The sequence below is a fragment of the Amblyomma maculatum genome, chromosome 1 (genome assembly GCF_055883805.1).
Source record: "Amblyomma maculatum isolate TAMU_Amacu chromosome 1, ASM5588380v1, whole genome shotgun sequence".
NCBI classification, from domain to species: domain Eukaryota; kingdom Metazoa; phylum Arthropoda; class Arachnida; order Ixodida; family Ixodidae; genus Amblyomma; species Amblyomma maculatum.
In genome coordinates this window covers 458,401,777-458,428,067 of record NC_139344.1, presented here as the reverse complement: position 1 = coordinate 458,428,067, position 26,291 = coordinate 458,401,777, and the positions used below count along the sequence as shown (strand labels likewise).

Below are 26,291 nucleotides of genomic sequence, written 5' to 3'. Positions count from 1 at the left end.
TCCGAAAAGTTACTGCGCCGCTACTTCGGTCCTTACCTTCTTGTGCGCCGCCTCAGCGACGTAACGTATGAAGTTCTGCCAGCCTCGCCGGCTCATTCATCGCACAACGGCAAGCGCAGTGACGTTGTGCATGTGGTGCGAATGAAGCCCTACAATGAGCAAAGCTCCGACTGACTTTCAGGCTGCATGTAGTCTATCCCGCGATGCCAGACTATTGGTGTAAATCTTGAACGCTTTTTCTTCCCGCTCTTATGTCTGACGGTAACACCGCATCGGGGCGATGTTCCAGAGGAGGGGGCAGTGACACCTGCATTAGAGCTAGAAGAAGAAGGAGCGAAATGGGACGAAGTAGAGGACGTTGAAGTGCCCGCGCGTTCCTGTTGCCCGCGTTCATGATTCAGCTCTCTCGGTGCCCTCGTTCAGCGGTTACAGCAATTCTTTAGTGTAACAACCATTACAATATCACAACTTTATGAAAGACGTGAAACGAACAACATATTCGCATATCGAAGCTACATAGCCATATATCTAAGTACGTGTCTTTCAACCAATAAATCTTCAATTGGCATGATTGCATTGTCAACGTGCAAAATTTATTCAGTCATGCAACATGCAACAAGAAAATGTAATCTCCAAAAAGCCTTCAGACACCACCGTCATTACTACATTGCTACAGGCAGCACGAACGAAGCGCTCTTTACAGAAGCACTTCTATAAGGGAAATATAATGATCTTGCAGAAGAGGGAAGAGAGATGTCACAAATGAAAAAATGCAGCCACCGCAGATATTGGTTGAAATGCAAGAGCGTAAGCTGCTATCTATCGCAATAAAATTACATATAGATCTCACCGAGACGAATCATTTGATAAATGTGTCTGCCTGCATGAGTCTACGACCAGTGCGTCGCCACAGAATCAGTCCCCCTACAAAGCGAATTTTGACCATTTCGGACCCCTTCGAAGTCCCGTGGTGCGACTCGCTCCTTCAAAATGAGACTAGATTTAGAATTTCAATTTTACGCTTACGAATCCAGTAATTGCTGGGCACTAAGGTCTTTACCACCATCCATAGGGTTACAACTGTAGCTAAAGACATGTATAAATATTGACATATGAATTGAAGAGCATTAGCTGTGGAAAGCAGTTCCCGACTAGGTGACGTTTAACTTGCGCCCCTAGGTTCCCATATTTGACTATAAACATCTTCAACACGGAACGATGATTTGTTATGACGATGAACACGTTAACGATGACTCGTAACAATGACCCGCGGCCTTCTGCCGCTACTGGTTAGCCTGCAATACACACTAATATGGCTCAGTGGTTTGGGCGTTCTTCTATACTGAACCCGAGTTCGATCGCAACCGCAGCGGCCGCGTTTCGATGGAAGCGAAACACAAAGGCATGATGAAAAAACAGCGTGCGCTACAGACGTGGATGGAGGTCAAGAACAAACAGGACGGACGCTGACACGCAACTGAACGTTATAACGTCTGTAGCGCTGTGTTCCTCATGTCACCGAACCAACTTGCCCAGATGTCTCTTCTATTACACAAAGGCACGTCTATGCTATGCGAAGTCAATGACCGCTAAAGATCGTCATATAGTCAAACTTATTACAAATCCCTCGACTACAGCACTTCTTTCTCTCTTCATATACTTTCACCTCCTTCCCTTCTCTCAGGGCGCTGGTCAGTTGTCCAGCGAGAAGTGTGACAGATAGATAGACATTTCCTTTCATCTAAGCCAATTTAACAATTTGTCGCCAAGGCCGCTGGACGTTGGACCTCGTTACGATTGCAATGTCCAAAGATCGTCTGTACGACTACGTCGTACATCTTAAAGCTCGACTCGACTATAACTGCATGATCCAAACAAACCGTTTAGCACCAGTCGAACCTCGGACTTTAGAGTGGAAACCGTCTTGGAATGAAAGGTGTCATGCCACCATGATGAACACTGCTTTAGGCTTAGAGAACTCTGTAACCCCGGACAGACCGACAGAAGTCACCAAACGTGAGCAGAGCTACGCTTCTAAAACTCGTGGTCACAGGACGCATGCACCTCTGTCATTGGCGAAGTTACATCGGCGCAGGCGTCGTGGCGCGTTCTCATCAGAAAGAATACCATCAGAAATCAAAAATATTGATATGATATGATAAGCTTTTATTTTCCATCAAAGATGGAGGGAGACAAGGCTAAAAGCTGCGGCCGCAGCTTGACTGGTCATCGCCCCCCCCCCACCTTTAAGAACGACATAGCGACAGGTGGCACTTGACAGCAAGGCATAAAATACCAATGGAAAATACTGGTTACACAAAAGATATTGGCGTGGACACTGACAAGGACGGCAGCAATGTGCAGTGGCAAACAAAAATTCTAGGCCCATAGCGGAGTCTAAGAAATCGAAAAATTAGGTAACCTTGAAAAAGGAGATAATATATGCAACTCTCTTGCATTTGAAATCAGTTTAGCCACATGCACGCACAGCATTCCAAAACAAAGAGAAAAAAAGGAGTATACTAATCCATCAGAAATGATATCACCACAAGATAACACCACAAGAAAGTCATATCATTTCCAAAAGTTATACAATACTAATACCAAAAGAAAATGTTCTTAAGCTGCTTAACATTCAGCTGTAAAATGTCCGTATTATTAGACAAATAGGAATTTAAAAGCGATGGGATACAATATTTTAGTGTTCGCGCAACGTAATTCGTTCTACTGAAATCAACTTTCCAGATTTCGGGTTTCCGCGTAAAATGTCCAGACGAAACTTTGGGAGTTAAGTTTCCTAAATTTGTTAGGATATTACTATTCTGCTTTCTTCCTTTGATTAATGCAGACATATATTATATTTGTACATGTCTTTCACTTACAAAAGTCCCAGCTTTTGAAACAATGGTTCCGCATTAGCAGCGTACATAGGGTGTGTAATGATTCTAACTACCTTTCTCTGAAGCCTACTGAGTTTCTGCATATTAGTCAGTGTAGTAGTACCCTACACGAAATTGCAATAATTAATGTAAGACAAAAGAGAGAGTTATATAAAAGCATCATAACATTCTTAGGTAAGAAAAACTTGTTTCTATACAGAATACCAATTACTGACGCAAGCCTATTACATGTGTAATCTATGTGTCGGTCCCAAGACATAGTATCTGTAAAAATGACTCCTAATGTTCTAAATTCACGCACGATTTCTATTTCCGAGCTATTTACCTCAAGTTTTAACTCCGACGGTACCAGTCTTGTTTTCGCGCGGAAAACGATCGTTTTTGTCTTATTGTTGTTGATTATTAAACCGTTCAGTTTTACCCAATCACCTACTTTAAGTAACGCCGAGTTTGCAATGTTAAACAGTTCTGTGCAGTTTTCTGAGACACAAAAAATGCTAGTGTCGTCAGCATAGATGACGAACTTAGCCTGCGCTTCCACACTGACGATATCGTTTAAGTAAACACCAAATAGAAATGGTCCTAAAATACTTCCCTGTGGGACCCCCGACTGTATAGAAAGTAGACTTGAGGAATGGCCATCGAGCTCAACATATTGCACGCGATGTGAAAGGTATGATTTGATCAGCTCTAACGGTAACCCACGAATACCGTACTTCTTTAGTTGTTTAAGAAGCAAGTTGCGATGCAGATAGTCAAATGCCTTGGTGAAATCTAGGTATATCCCTAGCACATACTGTTTGTTGTCTATGTTTGTTAGAATGTATTCTTTTTGATCTAGCAACGCAAGTTGTGTGGATCGAAATTTCCGAAACCCATACTGCGCATCAATTATGCTGTTTGTTTTTTCAAAAAAGGATTCAAGGCGCATCAACACAACTTTCTCTAACCCTTTAGAAAATACAATAAGGATAGAAATTGGACGGTAATTATTAAGATTGTTATGATCACCTTTCTTATAGATAGCCCTGACCTTTGCTATTTGCATGTCATTGGGAAATACCCCAGAGCTTATACACAAGTTAAGTATGTGTGTTAGGACAGGTGATATAATATCAAGAACATATTTTACAGGCTTAATTTGCACATAGTAGACATCACAGCTGGCTGAGTTTTTTTAGTTGTGTGAACGATAAATACACTTCATTGTTCGTCACAGGACTGAAGAATATACTTCTGGGGTTTTCCTTAACGAGGTGCTCTGCATGATTAGGCAATACAGGTAGAGGTAAGTTTACGAAGGGCTCATTAAACGCATCCGCCAAAGCAGGACCAGAAAGCAACTTGTTATTGATATTAAGTTCACTAATCGGACAGGGAACTTGTGAACGGCCAAGAACCTGATTGAGCTTTCGCCAGGTAGACTTGGAATCATGCTTTACTGAACTCAAGGAATTTGCAAGGTAATCGCTTTTAGGCTTTCTAATTTCCCTATTAAGACCATTTCTATACTTCTTAAATTTTTTCAAATGAGTAATGTCTCGGGACTGAATGAACCTATGGAACACGCCATTCTTAACTCTAATCTTAGCCATTAGGTAATCATTTAACAAGGTTTCCTTATTTTTCTAGACACAATGATTGGGCGGAAAGGAAAATGTCTGTAAAGCTCGGCCAACTTCTCAGTGAATAAGCAGTATGAGACATTAGGATCTGTTGATTCTTGAACATTTGACCAGTCCACTCTTGATATTTCATTACGGAATCGGTCTAACTGCTATGGTAAAATCTGGTGATAGGTAACTTTGCGATTTATTCTCTTCTCCTTTTCTAAACGTTTCACACAAACAAAAATAGGCAGGTGGTCACTGAGATCACAAGCAAGAACATCCGATTTGACTTGATGATCTGCGAAATTGGTTAAGAATAGGTCAATTAATGTTGACGAACAAGATGTAATACGAGTTGGAAGGAATATGGTGTTAGCTATGTTTTGTGATTCAAGCAACAGCTTAAATTCTTTGACACGACTAGATATTGTTTGAAGCATGTTTAAGTTGAAGTCGCCGCCACAAACAAGGTTTAAATTAAAGTCATTAACGTACGAGAAAAGAGATTCAAGAAAATTAAAGAAAACTGTGAAATTCCCTTCGGGGGGTCTGTATACCGTAACAAGAACCAACTTGCCGCTACGCAAAGATAATGACTCAAAATCTCGTGTTGATTTAGTGAAAGGTGGGAGTATATCATATTTTACACCCTTCTTTATCAGCATGGCAACGCCGCCTCCTCTGCCATAGCTACGATTAAGATTGCATGTCTGGTATTCCTGAAAAAAGATTGCATCACCATCGTCACGATACCATGTTTCGGTCAACATAAGTACACGGAACTGGGTCTTGATTTGATTTAACAGAACTTCCAGTAGAGTGGTTTTATTTCGAGCAGCTTGCATGTTCGCGTGAAATACTTTAAATGACGACTGAAAGGCACTGCCAACAAAATTATCAAAATCATTTAAAGGTACATATTGTGTGTCCATGACAAGATTTGAGAAAGAAAAATATATGAAAGAACATCAAAAAGAACTAATGAGGGTTGCTGCTTGCAACATTTTCCAGTTCATTTAAGTCTTGAATGCGCCATGCACGTTCGCTGTTTCTTCGCCGAAGGAAAATCTTAGCATTCCTGTTCCAGACATACTGAAAGTCATGAACTGTGGCCCATTTCTTTGCTGCAAAAAGGAGTTCTCGTGAGTGATTTGTCAAATTCTCCTGAATGAACAGTTGGGATGAATAATTACTTAGAGCCTGCCTCTTTTCCAACCATTCTTCTCGTGTCTCCTGTCTGGCAAAACGAAGTATAATGCCAGGAATCTTGCCGGGCTTGGACGGAAGGCGGTGAATGGCGACAACATCATGTTTGGTTAATTCTGGAATATCCATCGTTTCAGCGAGAGCATTGACCTCATCAAGCAGATTTTCGTTTTCAGTATGCGGGATTAAATGAAACTCTAGATTGTATTTACGGTTCCTCCATTCAAGATCATTTAATTGATCCCTCTGAGTGCACTTCTACTGCGTGATTCTGTTCAAGCTTTTGTACCTTAGCTTTAATTTCCTTGATCTGTGTGTGATGACGTGCAGTGTCAGCAAGAATTTTGTCGTATTTGTCAGACATGAGATCTACAGCTTGCTCAATGTTTAGAACGGTATCCTTCAGGCTAAGAAGCACTCGAAGTTTCACCTGTATATCTGCAAGGACGAGACTAATCTGAGGAACTTCATCTGCTGATTTCTCTAGCGTAGCTGCCTCTGAAACGCTGTTTCTTTTTGGTCCGCCTCGTGTTCGCCCTACTCGGCATGTCTGGCAGCGCCATGCCTTTCTCGTCGTTTCCCTCATGAAATTGAACTGGGATTCGTTGACTCCAGAGCATTTCCCTAAGTGATATATATAATGGCAGTCACTGCATGTCAAGTAGGGATCTTCTTTGTCCAGTTCTGTCGTACATAACAAGCACCTCAGTTCATCAGTCATGTTCACAACCCTATTTTCTGGCAGCAGCAGGACACGCACAATAAATAAAAAACAATAAAAACAAACCTAAACGGCGCAAGTAAAACAAGACTGACCTGCGAAGGTGAAAAATTGTCTACTTAGCGCAGCTGCCAACGTGCTCCTGCCGCTGCCAGAAACGAAAAGCTCGCGGGTGCGTGTCGGGTCAGCTTTATAGTCCGTGATGCAGGTGGGCGTGACTTCAGGAAGGCCTCAGGTTGGCTTCACCACATTGATAAGGCCATCCGCTTTGCTCCTGGCTTTGTCCCCGGTAGTCGGCTGATATGGCTCTGTGGCAGGATGCGGAACGCCGTCCGCTGGTCTGCGCTGCTAAAACACTCGATGAACACTGCGAAGGTGAAAAATTGTCTACTTAGCGCAGCTGCCAACGTGCTCCTGCCGCTGCCAGAAACGAAAAGCTCGCGGGTGCGTGTCGGGTCCGCTTTATAGTCCGTTATGCAGGTGGGCGCGACTTCAGGAAGGCCTCAGGTTGGCTTCACCACGTTGATAAGGCCATCCGCTTTGCTCCTGGCTTTGTCCCCGGTAGTCGGCTGATATGGCTATGTGGCAGGATGCGGAACGCCGTCCGCTGGTCTGCGCTGCTAAAACACTCGATGAACACTGCGAAGGTGAAAAATTGTCTACTTAGCGCAGCTGCCAACGTGCTCCTGCCGCTGCCAGAAACGAAAAGCTCGCGGGTGCGTGTCGGGTCAGCTTTATAGTCCGTGATGCAGGTGGGCGTGACTTCAGGAAGGCCTCAGGTTGGCTTCACCAGGTAGATAAGGCCATCCGCTTTGCTCCTGGCTTTGTCCCCGGTAGTCGGCTGATATGGCTCTGTGGCAGGATGCGGAACGCCGTCCGCTGGTCTGCGCTGCTAAAACACTCGATGAACACTGCGAAGGTGAAAAATTGTCTACTTAGCGCAGCTGCCAACGTGCTCCTGCCGCTGCCAGAAACGAAAAGCTCCCGGGTGCGTGTCGGGTCCGCTTTATAGTCCGTTATGCAGGTGGGCGTGACTTCAGGAAGGCCTCAGGTTGGCTTCACCACGTTGATAAGGCCATCCGCTTTGCTCCTGGCTTTGTCCACGGTAGTCGGCTGATATGGCTCTGTGGCAGGATGCGGAACGCCGTCCGCTGGTCTGCGCTGCTAAAACACTCGATGAACACTGCGAAGGTGAAAAATTGTCTACTTAGCGCAGCTGCCAACGTGCTCCTGCCGCTGCCAGAAACGAAAAGCTCGCGGGTGCGTGTCGGGTCAGCTTTATAGTCCGTGATGCAGGTGGGCGTGACTTCAGGAAGGCCTCAGGTTGGCTTCACCACGTTGATAAGGCCATCCGCTTTGCTCCTGGCTTTGTCCCCGGTAGTCGGCTGATATGGCTCTGTGGCAGGATGCGGAACGCCGTCCGCTGGTCTGCGCTGCTAAAACACTCGATGAACACTGCGAAGGTGAAAAATTGTCTACTTAGCGCAGCTGCCAACGTGCTCCTGCAGCGGTGTAACCCGCGCTACGCCTGGATTGTTCCACTTCAGGAATTCATGCTTGCTGAACCATGTACTGGGACCAAAAACAAAGTGCACTCATGGAGGGAACTTGATTTTACCAAGATACTTTGTTGGGCGAGTTGGTACTTATTCATTATTAATATAAACAGCGCGAACACGAAGACAAAGGACAAGATAAAAGAAAGCCACAGTACAAGCGCTGACTCACAACTATGCCTAAGCCCTTTACTCCAAGGCCCAGAAAAAACAAACATGAAGAAAACGAAACCGTCACGTGAAACAACCCCTGGGTTCACCTGCTGCACAAAGACTCACTTAAAAAAGACACCTCTTTGCTTGAAAGAGCAAGAGAAGTCTTGCTGACACACTTATTGTCCGTTGAAATAAAATATGATTCCATTATCTCTCTCATCTTCTCTTTGTGGCGATACAAAATCCTAACACTGTCAAACTTAAGAGTGCACTTCTTCGTCTCCTTTTTTATTATTTCACATGAATGGCAATGTGATACCAGAAACGTTTTGTCCTTTCCACTTTCCAAGTTGTTCCGGTGTTCCTGTAGTCTCTTATTAATACATCGTCCTGTTTGTCCTATATAACTGGCTCCACAAGAGAGTGGAAGCCTGTACACAACACCTGTCTTGCATCCAAAATATGGGTTTCTATGTTTCACCCCACATTCTTGTTTCTTCGCTTCTCTTTCCCTTTGAATAGCCGGGCAAATCCTCTTAATCTTGAGCGGGGCGGTCAACGCGACGTCAACACTATACCTCTTGCCTACATTTTTGAGGCCATGCGAAATAATGTGCACATACGGTACCACTGCAACCTTCCTCTTCCTCTCACCCATGCTTGGCAGGGATTTCACTCTGTGCGTTCTTTTAAGGCTCTTCAGTACCCGGCAACTGGCCTCAATAATAACCGACTCCCAATAACCGGCCTTTGCAATTCTTGTCACTTGTCTTTCAAAACTCTTGCCCATGCTGTGGTAACAGATTTCTTCAACGCATTTAATAAGCATGTGTTGATCATCCCATTATTCACTAATTTGGAATGCCCCGAATTGGAGCTTAGCAACGGCTTCATCGATCTCGGGTTGTATTCCCAACAAACATGATCATGGGTTCCTGAGGCCGTCTACTGTTCATTACAGGAGACTCTGCCGTATAATAGTGTCTGAGATGTAAAGGCACGCCCGCCATTTCAAGGATTGTCTACGACTCGTGTGTGAGTGCAGGTATAGCAAGCAGCGTGCATGTCGCAAGTACACAGAGTGGAGTGCCCTGAGTGAATGATTGACGGAATTTCTTTGGAGGGTGGTTCTACCTCGGCTTCCACGAAAAAAGAAGATGAACAAAGATCAACAAGGAAAGGTATTGAATTTCGCTGATGAAGAGATACCTCTAGATATTGATAAGATGCTGAAGCTGGGTCCTAAACATGCTTTTGAGCCTAGAGTGAATGAGGCTGAACAGGTGACTAGGTCACGCTGTATTGCAAATAGAGTTGAAAATTCTGATAGGTCGCGGTGCATCCATGAGTGCTTGGAAGTGTTAGAGCACACACAAGAAAGATTAAAGGGGAAACAGTGCCCTATTAACTATATTGCAAAATGGATGGCCTCAAGACACCTCAAAGTTATACTATCAGATAAAAAAGGGTATTTTACTATTTTTTCTGAGAATCAGTTTCAAGAAAAAGCCGAGGCTGCTGTTGACAATTTCAAAAGGTTTCCTGTGAAAGCGACCATGATAAAAGAGAGGGCTATATGGCTCTACTAGATGATCTTGGGCTTGAACGGATATGTGAACAGGTGAAACAATGCAAGCAATTACATTTGGAAGTATTATTTTCGGCAAAAACCCATAAACGAGATGTTTCGTTCAGAGCCATCGTATCTGAGAAGAGCACGTGGCAGCACCTGGTGTCCAAATATTTGAAGAAACACCTTTCCTCGTTGACTTTATCAGACCCCCTAAGGCTACCTAACTCTGAAGCTCTTGTTGTATTCCTCAAAGCACACAACCCAACAAAATGTGTTGGCTTCAGCATGAATGTCAAGGATTTGTATTATAGCCTCCCCCATGACTGCCTCCTTGAGCGTGTTCAAATGTGCATTACTGAAGACAATAATGAATGTGACTTCATTGACGCCTCAGGTGTAAGTGTTGGAAGTTTCCTTGAACTTTTGAGGTTCTACCTGGAATCCACCTTCATAGGCTGGAAGAACAAGCTGTATACGCAGAAGGCTGGAGTATGCATTGGGTCGAGTGTTGCACCGGTCTTGAGTGACATCTTCTTAATGTACGTGGACAGACACTGAAGGATAACTTGGAGGGCTTACAATATTCCACCTTCAGGTATGTGGACGACTTTTTAGTATTCACAGACCGTGAAGGATTCAATCAACGAATGAAGGACATTATGGATGTTTTTACTGAGTGTGGATCCGGACTGAAATTTACTGTTGAAGAACCAGTGGACGATCGGTTACAGTATTTAGATCTATTGATCCAATTCGGTGATGATCATGTTTGTTGAGAATACAACCCGAGATCGATGAAGCCGTTGCTAAGCTCCACTTCGGGGCATTCCGTATTAGTGAAGAAGGGGATGATCCACACATGCATATTAAATGCTTTGAAGAAATCTTGTTACCACGGCATGGGCAAGAGTTTTGAAAGACAAGTGACAAGAATTGCAAAGGCCGGTTATCGGGAGTCGGTTATTATTGAGGCCAGTTGCCGGGTACAGAAGAGCCTTAAAAGAACGCACAGATTGAAATCCTTGCCCAGCATGGGTGAAAGGAAGAGGAAGGTTGCAGTGGTACCGTATGTGCACGGAATTTCGCATGGCCTCAAAAATGTAGGCAAGAGGTATAGTGTCGACGTCGCATTGACCGCCCCGCTCAAGATGAAGAGGATTTGCCCGGCTATTCAAAGGGAAAGAAAAGCGAAGAAACAAGAATGTGGGGTGAAACATAGAAACCAATATGTTGGATTCAAGGCAGGTGTTGTGTGCAGGCTTCCACTCTCTTGTGGAGCCAGTTATATAGGACAAACAGGACGATTTATTAATAAGAGACTACAGGAACACCGGAATAACTTGGAAAGTGGAAAGGACAAAACGTTTCTGGTATCACATTGCCATTCATGTGAAATAATGAAGAAGGAGAAGAAGAAGCGCACTGCTGAGTTTGACAGTGTTACGATTTTATATCGCCACATAGAGAAGATGACGAGAGAGATAGTGGAATCATATTTTATTTCAACGGACAATAAGTGTGTCAGAAAGACTTCTCTGGCTTTTTCTAGCAAAGAGGTGTCCTTTTTAAGTGATTTTTGTGCAGCAGGTGAACCCAGGGGTTGTTTCACGTGACGGTGTCGTTTTCTTCATGTTTGTTTTTTCTGGGCCATGGAGTAAAAGGCTTAGGCATAGTTGAGAGTCAGCGCTTATACTGTGGCTTTCTTTTATCTTGTCCTTTGTCTTTGTGTTCGCGCTTTTTATATTAATAATGAACTTGCTTTTAATCGCACGAGTCTAAGGCTGTCGCGCAGGACAGCCAGTAACGGTATGTGGTAACTGAGGTAAGACAAGTAGTTAATGTTAGTTACATTCCTGTGTCGTGCAAAGCTTTAATCAATGCAAGATGCACTTCAGGCAGTGGCTTGAACTGCGTTGTTAGAAAGTGTGTCTCAATGAGTTATCCGGAAAGAGATGGTCGTTCAATTAAAACTCTGGACAATATTACAGAATATTTAGAAGTCAGTGTGTACGCGCTCATTGGTCCCGAGATGCGAGATGTTTGGCAAGCGTCGGACAAATGCCGCGATCTGACGCCACCACCGCAATTGTGGTTTCAACGTCTGGGTAAGATGCGGTGGCGGCATTCCTTTGCACCGTGGAGCACACGCGTAAATTCTCCCATACTACTTATGGTATGCCTTCGCTAAGTCGTTACTGCAGGTTGTAATTAAAATGAACCAGTCAGAGTTAGGTACTGCTCCGCTTACTCAGTCTCTGAGGTCTTCGAAGCAGTACTCAGACACTTGCAATGGGAGCAGTTAGTGATAATGAGAGATGGAGAATACCACAGTAATCTGCGATTCGCTGATGGCATTGCCTTGCTAAGTAACTCAGCGGGTTTAGTGCAAGTAATTATTTATGATCTAGACAGAAAAAAAAGCAGAAGATAGGTTTGAAAATCAATATTCGAAACAAATAGGGTAATATTCAAGAGCTTCGGGAAGGAACCGCAGCTGACGTTAGATACCAAAGCACTGGAAGTAGTAGGAGAATATGTCTCATTAGGGCAGGTAGTAGCCGCAGATCCGGACCATGAAATGGAAATATCAAAGGGGATAAGATTGGGATGGAGCGCATTTGGCGAGTACTCGCGGATTATGACTAGCAGCTTACCGTTATCGCTCAAGATTATAGTGTACAAGAGCTGCATCGTACCTGTACTCACCAATGGGACTGAAAAGTGGAGGCTAACGAAAAGGGTTCTACTTAAGTTGAGCACAACGCTTAGGGCTATGAATCAAAAAATGGTAGGGGTAACATTAAAAGGTAGGAAGCGTGCAGAGTGGGTCAGGGAAATAACTTGAGGCACTGTAATTCTACTGAAAGTCAAGAAATCAAGAATATGTAGTGCGAAGAGATGGAACCGATGGTCGCTTAGGGTAACACACTGGATTCTAATGGAAGGAAAGCGTAGCAGGGAGCGGCAGAAAGTTAGATTGCGGATAAGGTTAAGAAGTTCGTCGTGGTTCAGTGGATGCGCCTAGCACAGGCTCGGGATAATTGGAGTAATATAGGAAAGGTCTTCGCCCTGCAGCGTGTTTAGTTCTGCTGCTGATTATGATGAGTGCTTTGCTTGATAATATTTGAACTAATACTTGCAACAACAAAAGATAAGTTTGAAACTACTCTGAGCCTTAAAATGTCACCTATGGATGCTGATGAACGAAACAGGGATGAACCTCGGGAGTTGCAAATATAGCAGTTAAATGCATTCCTGCATTGAGTAATAATAAACTGCTCCGCAGCTGGAAACTTCAAAAAGTCTCAGTATTTTGTTCTTCCCTCCGCCACTGGTGCTCGGCTCTGTGCGTGGTAACGTGGCGTTTTCACTTTCACAACCCCAGGTATCAGTCGATCCGCTCCGTCCGCTCCTCACTTTCCCGCTTTCTGCTTGTGAGCATGGGTTTGCTGGCGTAGCTGCAGTACTTCCGTGTTTTTGTGACTTTATTTTGGTGATGAGTGAAAATATTTATAATTATTATTGATAGTGCGTTATGCAACCGCTTTCATAAACATTTTTTACTATAGAAAATATCGTAAAGCTGTCAGAGTCGTGGTATGTCATAGTTATATCCATGTACTATTCTAAGCAGTTTTTTTGTAAGTGGCTTTCACTGTATTTTCTGAGAATAGTGAAACTACTGGTCCTAATTACTAGAATATTAAAGAGAAACGCATGATGACAACAATATTTGTTTGCCTGCTCATACGAAAGAGCGGTGATTGCTTCTTGCGTTAACATTCTCCCACCAGCTGATACACAAACATCCCTAATTCTTTTCTCAATTTTTACTATAATAAATAGGCGTCGTTTTTTTAGGTATAGGCATCATAAAAGGTAATTATGCTACTTCATGAAATAAACAGGGCATAAGTCCATGTTTATAATCACAGCCGACGGCAGTGATTCCAGTCGAAAACAAAAAAGAAAACTACACAACTGTGTGAAAAATACGACGAAATATTCTGCAGTACTGGCGTTTACGAAAAAAACGTCTGTTGTAAACACAAGAATTCTCTGTAGTTCAGTAATACAAACTGTTGTGTCATTGCTCTCACAGCATGCATGTGTGACGCCACGGGGTCAGGTGACAGCGGCTATAAAAGCAGCTGCACTGATCTGAGCTGTGCTTCTTCGTGGGGCAGACAGCACCTGAATAAACCCAGGCGCATGTGCTCTCGGTCATGTGTGCTACTTGGTGAACACACAACAGTGGCGACGAGGGGGGGATATACCCTGCCATGAAAGTATCATAGCTTGGTAGTGGAAGCACCGGAACGCCGGATAAGTGCAAACACCGAAACCCCAGATAGTGCAAGCACCAGTTCGACCAGTTTGCCGAGGACTTTGTCAAAGATTTCGAGTCCTACGTTGAACGCTTTCAACATTACCTGCAAGCTAACAAGGTGAGCAACGACTTGAAGGTAGCGACTTTTGTGACTGACATGGCGAATAAGACTTAACGGACGCTCAAAACTTTGCTAGCTCCAGAGAAGCCAGAAGAAACACACTACAATAATTCAGGGAAGGTTCTCAAGGAGCACTACTCTCCAAAACAAATGATAATAGCGAAGCGGTTTCGTTTCAACTGCCGAACGCAGCATTTAAACGAGACAGTGGCAGTGTTCGGTGTGGAATAGAGAAGGCTAGCGGTAACCTACAATTTTGGGCAATTCTTGAATGAAGCACTGCGGGACCGTTTTGTAGCTGGTCTGAGGGACCACGTTACTCAAGCAGAGCTCCTAAAGAAAAGCACGTTGTCGTTTGCAGATGCCTGAGACTTTTCCAAATGCATTGAACTAGCCCAAACAGAGAAAGAAAAATTTCAACCTGCCGCGAACGAAGAGGAGGAAGTAAACACGCTATGACGAGGCACTTAAGGCCGGACCTGGAGCACGAGACACAGAGGCAATACTAGCAGAACCTGCGGATTACAGACGCGAAACTCATGGTTGCACCTGTTGCGGAAACGCGCACCCTGAAGCTATCTGCCCATTCCAGAAATAAGGCTGCCCTATATGCAAGCGGACAGGACACCTGGCTAGGGTCTGTCTAGCACGGGTGCGTTCCATGCAAACCGTGGAGGAGAGTGCAGACCAAGGAGCAGTAATAAACGGGGTGCGTTTTGTGCGAACCGTGCAGGAGAGTGAAGACCAAGAAGCAGTAATGAACGGCGAGGACTACCTTGTAGTTAATAGTGCATATTCTTGTGACAATAGTCACCGTAGATAAACTATGAATGTTCTTGTGGGCGGTAGAAATGTTGCAATGTAAATTGCAACAGGTGTGCCTGTTTCTATTGTTCCAGAAAGTGTTTATCAGAGGTACTGGCCAGCCCTAACTCAGCTGCTCACTAAAACTGAAAGCTTACGGGGGCATACCTTTAAAGATTGTAGGGAAGTTAGATATCCCGGTCGACCACAATGGTCAAACGTTTACTCTGCCTCTTATCGTTGTGCGCACTTCACAAAGGTGTGAAATTTTACTGTCGGGCCAAGACTGGCTGGAAGCTTTGAAATTAGACTGGACGGGCGCCGGCAGAATCATGTGGACAAGACAGCAGGCCTTGTGGAAAAATAGTCGGAAGTATTTGAGCCCACACTAGGTTTAATCGACAGCATTCCAGTGAAACTCCCGTTAAGAGACGCTAGTACTGAGTTCTGTAAGCACCGCCCTGTGCCCTTTGCGCTCCGCGAAAGAGTAGCAAATGAGTTTCAGTCCTTGGTAAAATCTGGGGTGCCAGCTTCTCAAAAGAGCACACCCCTAGAAAAGCCGTGTGCCAGGCCGGGGGACGCTTGTACCCATTTTTACCGGTGGGTGTCCGGCGGTGGGTTTCGAACTAACCACCTGCCGCAGCCGAGACGGGCGGTCTAACTACTAGGCCATGGTTGCTGTTAGAGTCAGTTCAGTTCAGTCGTTCAGTCGTGTCCGACTCTTCGTGACCCTATAGACCATGTCACGCCACGCTTTCCGGTCTCTCACTATCTTCCTAACATCACATAACTTCATCTGACGTGCTTCGAGGATGCCACCTAACCATCGCGTTCGCTGCCTACCCCTTCTCCGGCGACCCTCAACCTTTCCCAACATCAAATCTTTCCTCAGCGACTCCTCTCTTCTCATCAGATGACCAAAGCAGCTGAGCTTTAACTTTAGAATTTGACCCTCCAATGAGCAGTCAGGGTTTATGGTCGACAATATTGACTGATTTGATCTTCTGGCAGTCCAAGGAACTCTCAAGAGTCTTCGCCAGCACCACAATTCAAATGCGTCAATTCTTCGGCGGTCAGCCTTTTTCACAGTCCAACTCTCCCATCCATACATCACAACTGGAAAGACCATAGTACGAGTTATACGGATCTTGGTTGGCAGACTAATGTCTCTGCTCTTTAATAGGCGGTCAAGGCTAACCATTGCTCTCTTTCCCAGAAGCAGGCGTGCACTAATTTCATGGCTGCAGTCTCCTTTCGAGGTAATCTTGGAGCCCTTCACCATAGCGCTTCTCCATCTCTGCCGGCAAATAATATAATCGATCTGATTCCTGTACAGACCGTCCGGTGAAGTCCAGTGCGGTTAGAGTAGTTGTTCCCAAAGCAGGTGGAAAAGTAAGAATGTGTGGAGATTACAAAGTGACTGCAAATCCGTGCTCTTATCCGTCGGCGGTAACTGAAGCCATATTTTACACATTAGACGGCTGCAAGTATTTCACGGTTCTTGATCTTTCCACAGCCTAACAAAAGTGAAGATTTCATCCGGATTCTAGGCGCTTGCAATGATAAGCACGCATATCGGCTTGTTTAAATACACGCTACTTCCGGACGGATTACCACATGCACCCTTCATTTTTTAGCCAGCAATGGATGGGGTTCCTAGCGAGTTAGAAGGAGTATCCTACTGTCTCGATCATGTTTTGATAGCCACGAAAACGTTGAAAGAATGCTATCAGAAGGTCGAAAGTGTGTTAACAAGGTTTAAAAAAAGAGGGATTCAACTGAAGACAGAAATATACAAGTTCTTTCAGACCTCAGTAACGTACCTGGGTCATGTGATCGACGGCAAGGGTACACTTCCTTCGCACGAGAAAGTACTGGCTATCAAGGAACAACCAAGCCCCAGGGACAAACATGAACTCCGAGCATACCCTGATCTAATAAATTTCAATGGAAAGTTTCTTCCAAACATTTTCAGCAGAACAGAAACCACTGTATGAGCTACTCAGTTATACCGCGAGATGGAAATGGACAGCTGAAGCAAAAATAAGTTTTCAGAAAACAAAAGGTTGGCTTACGCAGAAATCTATACTAACGCACTAAGACCCTACAAAAAAGTTAGGGCTCGTCGGTGACGCATCTGCGTATGGCGTAGGAGCGTTCTGTTTCACACGATAGCTTCTGTCGTGAGGCCAGTCGCTTTCGCGTCGAAAACGCTCATCAAGACAGAACAAGCTACGCCCACATCGAGAAAGAGGCCCTCGCCGTTGTGTTCGAACTACTGAAATTTCATAAGTATTTGTTCGGGTGGAAGTTTTGCATTTACGGTAATCATCAGTCCTTAGTAGGTATTTTAGGGCATGACGAGCCGATTTCCTCTATGTCAGCGGCCTGTGTTCAACGATAAGCGTTGTTGCTGGCAGCCTACAACTACCGGTGGGTTTATCGGAATCAAGTGAGATTGCAAACGCTGACGCAGTGTCACGGCTGCCATTGACAACCTAAGCTGACGAATCTGACAGCGTTAGTTTGTTTTCCGTACTTGATGAAGTATCTTTTCTGCTAAGGAAATAAATCGGGAAACGCGTAAGGACAAGGTTTTATCCAAGGTGCTCAATTATTCAGTTAACCGGTTCGCCTCCGAGAATTCCGGATGATCTGCTCGCACCGTATTTTGTTCGCCGGCAAGAACTTTCTATCGACCAAGATTCCGTAACTTCAGGAAACCGCGTATAGTAGTGTGCCAGTATACTTGCGTGGACAAGTGCTGTCAATGTTACACGAAGGTCACCCGGGAATGAGCCGAATGAAAATGCTGTCGCGAAGCCAAGTGTGGTGGCTGAGATTAACTCAGGACATAGAACAAAGGATGAAAGAGTGTGCCATATGCCAGTTATCGCAGAACGCGACACAGTGTTCCCTTGTCATCTTGGGGCTGGACCACGCGTAGGTGGGTAAGAGTGCACCTGGACTTTCGTATTGTGATGGACAGCGCGCATGCTAAGTGAGTTGGTGTTTGCGATGAGGTCGACGACCAGTGAAAAGACTGTGGAAAAACTGCGTGGTGTGTTTGCCGCATATGGGGTTACCAGACGAGGTAGTGACTGACAACGGCCCGCAGTTTCTTTTGCATATTTTGAGAACTTGTTGACCAGGAATGTTGTTCGGCATAGTATATCTCCTCCATAACACCCTGCTTCAAATAGCAGTGCGGAGCCTGTGTGCAGACAGCGAAAAGAGACCTCTGTAAGTAGATCCAGGACGAGCACCAGAAAATAGAGGTGATGTCTATTCAGGTCTTCTTTAGATATCTTTAGATACAGAAACATCCCATTGGGAACCACAGAGGAAACCCTAGCGCAGAGTTTCCTGTCGTGATCGTCCCAAACTCGACTGAGCCTCCTGTACCCTGACATGGAGCAAAGAACGAGAAGCAGAATGGATTGTATATATCAGTCTGCAAACCGAACCCGCGGATCCTCGAGCTCTCTCGAGGAGGGTGACCGCGTACTCGTAAAGGGTCTCCGAACTTTCGATAAATGGATAGTAGCAACAATCCTCAGTTGGGTGACCGCCTGCACGTACTTAGTTCTTACAGGGAACGAAGAACGATACATTCATGCTGATGACTTCCGACAGTGTACATTTCAGGACAAGGTGATGTCTAACCACCTTACCATCCCAGCCGGAGGTGATCCGAGCATCCAGCTGCATATGACCCCGCCCTAAGGTACGGGGCTCAGCACAACGAATGACACGGAAACAAACGAAGGCAACACTTCAGCACCAGCCTCTTTGCAATCGGACTTTGTGCCTACACCACAGTCTGATCCTCAACCGCCACCTGATACTAAGCCATATCAACAGCCACCTGATCCTCAGCCATATCCTCAACCGCCACCGGTTCCCCAGCCTGGTCCTCAAGCGCAATCTACTCCGCAACCGCCACTCCGTCTTAGCCCAGGTAGCACAGAATGTGGCGCCCCAGTAGGTCCGATGTAGGCAAGTGGGGCTGGGGCAACCATCATAAAACCTGCACCGGTCCCCGATGGGGCAAAAGTGGGCAAGCCCCATTTGGGCTTGCCCCTGCTCCTCCTGCATGGGTCCCATAGCGGCGTTTCTTGGGCTAATGCAGAGCACATTCCTGCATCCAGACCACAAGGGTCCCTTGCCAGATATTTGAGGGCAATCCAACCTAAATGTGGGCTTTTTATGGGAAAGCCCTCATAGATCCGAAATGAGGCCACCCCCATTAAATCTTTGTGGGACCAACATCGGCCGTAGTGGGGCAAGAAAACGGACATACCCACATGCTGCCCCAATCGGCCCTTTGTAGGTTACTTGAGGGCAGGTGAAATATGAATAAGGGCTCAATTTGGGCAAGCCCTCGTGAAGCCCAAATGAAGCAGCCTTAGCTAAACCGCTTTAGGTCCCACATAGGCTGTAATGGGGCAGGAAGGCGGGCGTGCCAGCATGGTACCAAAATCAGTCCTTTGTTGGGACTTTGAAGACCCGTGCAACAGCAGGTGGGCTCTAGGTTCAAAAACAACGTCCAGCACAATTGGGGCTGCCCACATAAAACTGCTTTATATCCCACATGGGCCGTAATGGGGCATGAAGGCGGGAGGGCCCGCATGATACCAAAATTGGTCCCTTGTGAAAAATTTGAAGGCACGTGCAACAGCAAGTGGGTTTTAGGTTCAAAACCAACACCCAGCCCAATTGGGGCTGCCCACACAAAACCGCTGTAGGTCCCACATCGGCCGTAATGGGACTAGAAGGCGTGCGTGCAATTGCGTAATCATTGTTTCCAACCTTTATTTGCATTAGATGTTGCCCTAATTTACTATTATAGATGATTTGTATAACAGTTGTTGCCATGTTTAGTCGATTAGAAATTTACATGGCTTTAGTTCTCGCGCTCATGCAAATTGCGCTACAAATGCTAAAACAAACTGATTGCTAACTGTTGCCTCTTATGTGGTTGCTTTGGACAGCCTGTAACTCTCAGCACAATATTACTGTTCCGAACACACATCTCCATAGCCTGAACAAGATGTACACGAAGTCATTTCGACTAGATGAATGTTATGAATTAGTGTATAATTTAATATTGTGGCTGTTTAGAAAGTGCAGACATGTATAAATTATTACTAAATTATGTGCATAAATATTGATTGGGAAACCTTGGACTAGGGCTTTCCATCAATTACCCGCGTCGGACCCCTATGAGAATAATGTGGGCAAGCCCAAGTGCAAATAGCGCTATAGAACCCGCATTGGTCCTATGTCATTATCTAAAGGGCTAACTGAAATAAAAAGAAATGTTCCTCCAAAGCGGCTGCCCAAATCGGTCCAAAGTAGGACCATCGCGGGGAGTTGGCGGGATGTGCCCTTTTAACAATGCCGGAAAAATGTGGGCAGCCCCGCAAGGGCTGCCTGCATCGGCCCCTAGTAGGGCCCATTGCGGCTTTGTCAACAGCCCCCTTCGAGCCTACGTCGGCCCCTCTTGCAGCACCCACATTGAGCCCACCGGGGCTGTCCTGCATTGCCTACATCGGGCCCACCGGGGCCCACCCTTCATAGCCCACTTGGTGCTACCTGGGAGCACTCGTAAAACAAGGGCCCCAGACCGCTATCAGCCATAATAACGACAAACAATGTGTAGATGAAGGAATGTTGTGTCATTGCTCTCACTGCATGCTTGTGTGACGTCACGGAGTCAGGTGACAGCGACTATAAAGGCAGCTGCACTGATCTTTGTTATGCTTCTTCGTGTGTCAAACAGCGTTTGGGGGCCCGACACCGTTCGCCGCACCATGTTTACGGCCATCCTCCTGTTCCAGATGCTGACGTGATGGCTGCCTTCCAGTGCGTGCCCATCCTCGGATTACCAGCCTTCAACTACCGCCTTCACCCTGAGTGGAGCTAAAAAGTGGAACCCGCCTTGGCTAGAACCCCCTCCAGTCGCCGCGAACTCGAATCCAGCCCGAATACAGCACTTCGCCTGGCAACGTACCGCATCGCCAACGTCACCAGTCACAAGACTGGATCGGGCACTACTTAAGCAGAGCAGCTGCGCCAGCCACTTGGGGCCCGACACCGTTCGCCGCACCATGTTTACGGCCATCCTCCTGTTCCAGGTTGGTTACTTAAACCCTTGTAAAGAATGCCGAAGTAGCAACCGCTGCCTTGTCGCGGTGTCGTGCCCCAATTTTGTCGACTGGCGTGGTGTTATGCGTCTTAGTTGTGATATGCTGGCGCTTGGAATGTTGTCGCGATTATTACTCTTGCTGTCAGGCGATGTAGAACTTAACGAGGGCCTCCCAAGAAGGATGATAAAGCTATTGTGATGTTATATATGGGCCCAGGTCCGTTCAGGAGCTCTGGGCAGGTAGCAGAGCAGGTTCACAGACACACGGACGCTTTTCTTTTCTTGACCAATTAACGTAACTGGCACAGACATGCATACAGCCTAGCTTATCCCAATAGGATATGTCCCAACATAAAACCGTCCTACTTCTGGTTTGGGACTTCCAGTCGCCCGAGGACTCGGTAGCGCGGCAGGCCACGCTCCGGCGTCTGTATCCGGCGTCTGCTTCACAGTCCGGGGTACTGCGGTGTACCGCGGGGTACCGCGTCACGCCCGGGTACTGTAAAGTGCGGCACCAGTGCGGCGGCCAGGCACGCTGGAGCGGTTGAGCTGTCTCCGCAAGCTGTTCGCCGGATGGCGAAGCGCTGGGCAGTACCAGACCTCGGACCAGGTGCCCGACAGGTGCTGGCGAGCCGGCCTTGAACGCCAGGCCCAGGACGATGAACTCCGCCGCCAGTGACGCCCAGGAGCGTCCGACCCGTTCGCTTGCCGGAACAAACTCACGCGCACTGGCCCGCCCCGCACGCGGCCACACTTCACTTCCTTTCGAGCCACCCGCACACTCGCCACAATCACCATCATCACAACCTCCCCCCGTTTCAAGACAGTTTCTTGCAACTGTTCTGGCGCCGGGGAGGGGGAAAACGTGGCGGGGAGAGAACAAACTACAACAATAATAAACCCAAATCAGAAGCACACAAAACTTCACAATGCAACACACGAGTTCGTTTTTTTTAATTTTTGTTCGGACACCAGAAACACACTCCCACACCTTTCACACGCTGCTCATGTAACATAGACACAGGACTTAAACACTAACACAAGAAATACAAGGCTGCAGAATGCAGGCTCAAGTTCACACACGGCTTACGTAGTCAGCGCCCACATTGTCAGTTTCCTTGACATACTCTTTCGCACTTCATATGGAAGCAAGTTCCCATAGTTTGCGACACCTATGCATCAATGGCAGTCCTTGCGTGGCACAAACTTAATAGCGGGATACAGTCACTGTAGTCACATTTCTTGCGACAGATGGGATGTGTGTTTGACATGTTTCCTTCTACAGCGGCGACAGCCACGGTGGGGAAACTGGTACGCAGTTTCTCATATTTTTTCAGCATGTTGATGTGGAATTGTTCCTTTGCACCTCCCAAGTCAGTGAGGTAGTTAACCTCGTTTCTCACGCCCACAACTTCAAATGGACCTCGCCATTACATGAATAGTTTGTTTGAATAGGCCAGCAGGAAGATGAGCACTTTCTCTCCAGGCTGTAGCTTCCCCGGCCGACTCTTGCGATCGTAGTATGTCTTGTTTTGTGCGAGCCCTTTCTAGGTGGTGGTGGTGTTTTGATGCCAAAAGGCATATATCGAAAGTGGTACAGTCCAGAAATACTGGAAAAATCCGTTTTTTTTTTCCTGCTTCCAGCAACCATAGTGACCTTCCAATGACGTACCCTTCGTAAAATTGAACTTGGAGAAAAACGTTTTCTGTCCTGCAAGGATGAAGACGGCATCAATGCGCGGAATGAACCCACAGTCAGACTTCAGGACGTTATTGAACTCCCGGAAGTTACTGTACAATCGTATGCGTTGTCTGACATCTTAACAAACACAATTGGCGCATGGTAGAGAGATTTCGACTTCTCGATAATTCTAAGACGCAACATCCTCCGTTATTTCACAAGCTGCTTTTTTTTTCCGGCAGTGAGTACGATGCCACTGTTTTATGGCATGTGGTTTCATTTCCGTCCTTGGCTTAAACCGAATGTGCTTGCGGAAATGAGCTTTGCACGTCGAGGTTCTTCGCGCACTTCTGCACTTTCTCGCACAGCTTGCTTCTCGTAGGGGGTGTTCTTTCCGGCCACCAACATTCTTCTTGAGATGAACCATCACTGATTTTACGGCTTTGGGAACATGGAAGATCTGCGGCCAGTCTTTCGCCTCCGCCTGTTCTCCAGATAGTCTAGAAACATCAGAATATGTACTTTTCTTGGTATGCCTCGGTCGCCCACCTTTCCGGCGGCGATCCTCACCAGGCGTGTGAGTCACTGCAGCTGTATCTAAAGTAAGATAGACATCTCGACGTTCCGGAGAATTTCCAGTGCTGCTCAACAGTCCATTTGCGAGCTTCTCACGCTCAACATTTCGTAGCAGCCTTATATAACCTAGGCCAGCCACAGTCTTGACTCTTAAACTCTCGTTATGCATTTTCTCATCTTCACGCATGCTCACATTTCTGCTCACAACGACTTTATTCTCAACCTTCTCATGGATGCATAGTCCTTCCCTGTGATCCTTTATCAAGGTGCTTACGTTTTCAGTATTACTGGGACAGTCAGTAAGGCACCTTTCCATGCAGACATATGTCCTTATGGAGCTCTTAACCTCGTTAAGAACAGAGGTGAACATATTAGGACGGTGTCCAACTGTATCTATGTCAAAACAGAGCACACGTAGCGCTGAAGGCTTCGTAAGGTCTTTCACAGCTTTGTACTCATGCTCTAGATGTGATCTTACACTACTAGCAGGTGCTGCGGCCTGTAATGCCCCATGTGCTTCATTAAACAGTAGGGTCACTTTGTCAGGGCTGCTCTGATCCAACCCAGTAGCTCGATCTATGTAACGTCCAACACCATGAAACGAGGCGTTTTTCTCCTCCGCTGTCACGCGTTTTCGAAGCTCTAATAGTGTTTTTTCGGTCGCCTTCAACCACTGTTCTCTTTCACGGAGTTCTGTAACCTCATGCAAATGCTTGGGTTCGGCATTAGGCGTACGCCGCCCATCCATTCGCGTTTCTGCCCAGTCCGCTTCTAATTCCTCTTTGTCAATGCTAAGCTGTTCTTCGTACCAGCCGAGGAATTCTTTAAGCGTCATACCTAGCTGCTCGCTCATCAGCACCAACGCCTCGAGCTCCATCTTTGCTCAAACGTCGCGATGCGTGTGAACCCGTCCTCGACTCTCTGCCCTCTCTCTGAATGATTAGTTCCTTGAATCTACTAATTTCTAGGATCCTGGCAGGCTCGCCAAATTGTGATGTTATATATGGGCCCAGGTCCGTTCAGGAGCTCTGGGCAGGTAGCAGAGCAGGTTCACAGACACACGGACGCTTTTCTTTTCTTGACCAATTAACGTACTGGCACAGACATGCATACAGCCTAGCTTATCCCAATAGGATATGTCCCAACACAAAACCGTCCTACTTCTGGTTTGGGACTTCCAGTCGCCCGAGGACTCGGTAGCGCGGCAGGCCACGCTCCGGCGTCTGTATCCGGCGTCTGCTTCACAGTCCGGGGTACTGCGGTGTACCGCGGGGTACCGCGTCACGCCCGGGTACTGCAAAGTGCGGCACCAGTGCGGCAGCACAAGTGCAGCGGCCAGGCACGCTGGAGCGGTTGAGCTGTCTCCGCAAGCTGTTCGCCGGATGGCGAAGCGCTGGGCAGTACCAGACCTCGGACCAGGTGCCCGACAGGTGCTGGCGAGCCGGCCTTGAACGCCAGGCCCAGGACGATGAACTCCGCCGCCAGCAACGCCCAGGAGCGTCCGACCCGTTCGCTTGCCGGAACAAACTCACGCGCACTGGCCCGCCCCGCACGCGGCCACACTTCACTTCCTTTCGAGCCACCCGCACACTCGCCACTATCACCATCATCACAGCTATCCTGGACGCTCTGCAGCGCCTTGAGGAACAACACGCAGCCTTCAGTACTGAGCTGAAACAGCTACATACTACCCAAATCACCCATGAAAAGTTAATATCCTCACTAACAAACCGCGTGCTTGCGCTGGAAACATCCCAACAGAACTTGAGCACACACACCAACCTGAACGAAACAGGCGAACTTAAACATGAAATAGCTGTCTTAAAGGCCGCAAGTATTGATACAAGTAATCGAATGCGACGAAACAATTTGCTCTTCCTAGGCCTTGAAGACACTGAAAATGAATCCTGGGCAGAATCTGAAACAAAAGTCTTGTCATTCTGTTCGGATGAACTTGACATCGAGATAGACCCAACCAGCATCGAGCGTGCCCACCGTTTAGGAAAATTTAATGCTGAAAAAAAACGTCCCATCATTGTTAAATTAGCACACTTTAAAACCAAAGACACGATCCTAGCCTGCGGTCCCAAACTGAAAGAAACAAGTTACGCCATCAGAGAAGATTTTGCTTTTGCCACACGTCTCGCTCGCTCTAAATTGATAAAATTTATTCGGCCTAAAAAATGCGCATTCAAGCTAAACGTTGACAAGCTTCATGTAGGGCATAAATGCTATGTGTACGACCCTGTGTCTGATAGCGTAATTGAGTCTGCAAAACAGCCAGCTGGTCGTGCTCAAGCCGAGCAGCTCTCCGACAAACCATCACAAAGCACCGATTGACACCCCGCAAAACATACTACGCCACTAAATCGCCCCGACCCTTCACGTTCCAAGCATCTCAATATCGTCTTCACTAACATACGGAGCATTTTACCAAAACGAGATAAACTGCACAGCCTTATCGACGACACTAGTGCTGACATTGTCCTACTAACAGAAACGTGGCTACACGAAGGCATGAAAGATACTGAAATCCTCCCTTCAAACGGGAACTACGTTCTTTATCGTCGTGATAGGCGTGGACGAAGGGGCGGAGGAGTGCTTATCGCCATCCGAAACACCCTATCATCATCACTCATCTGTCACGACACCAAACTAGAACTAACCTGGGTATGCGTGCACAACTTCGGATTGAAAGAAATATTCGGCATTTGCTACAGGCCACCAGACAGCGATTCATCCTTCTGTGACTCCCTTCATGACGCATTAACGGCGATTAAAAACACATATTTGAATTCGAACATATATCTGTTCGGTGATTTTAACTATCCACATATAAACTGGGCTTCCCTCTCTGTATCTAGCCATTCACCTTCCAAAGAATCGAAACAATTTCTTGACTTAAC

The 26,291-nt window shown here is 46.4% G+C and overlaps 1 protein-coding gene across 1 annotated transcript; it reads left to right on the top strand.

The window, feature by feature from the left end:
- Positions 1–21,090: 21,090 nt before the first annotated feature.
- Positions 21,091–25,845, top strand: LOC146209749 (uncharacterized). The gene is made up of 2 exons (XM_084581030.1): positions 21,091–21,117; positions 25,021–25,845. The coding sequence occupies exons 1-2, from the start codon at positions 21,091–21,093 to the stop codon at positions 25,723–25,725; spliced, it is 732 nt and encodes a 243-aa protein (XP_084437156.1). The 3' UTR covers positions 25,726–25,845.
- The last annotated feature ends 446 nt before the right edge of the window (positions 25,846–26,291 follow it).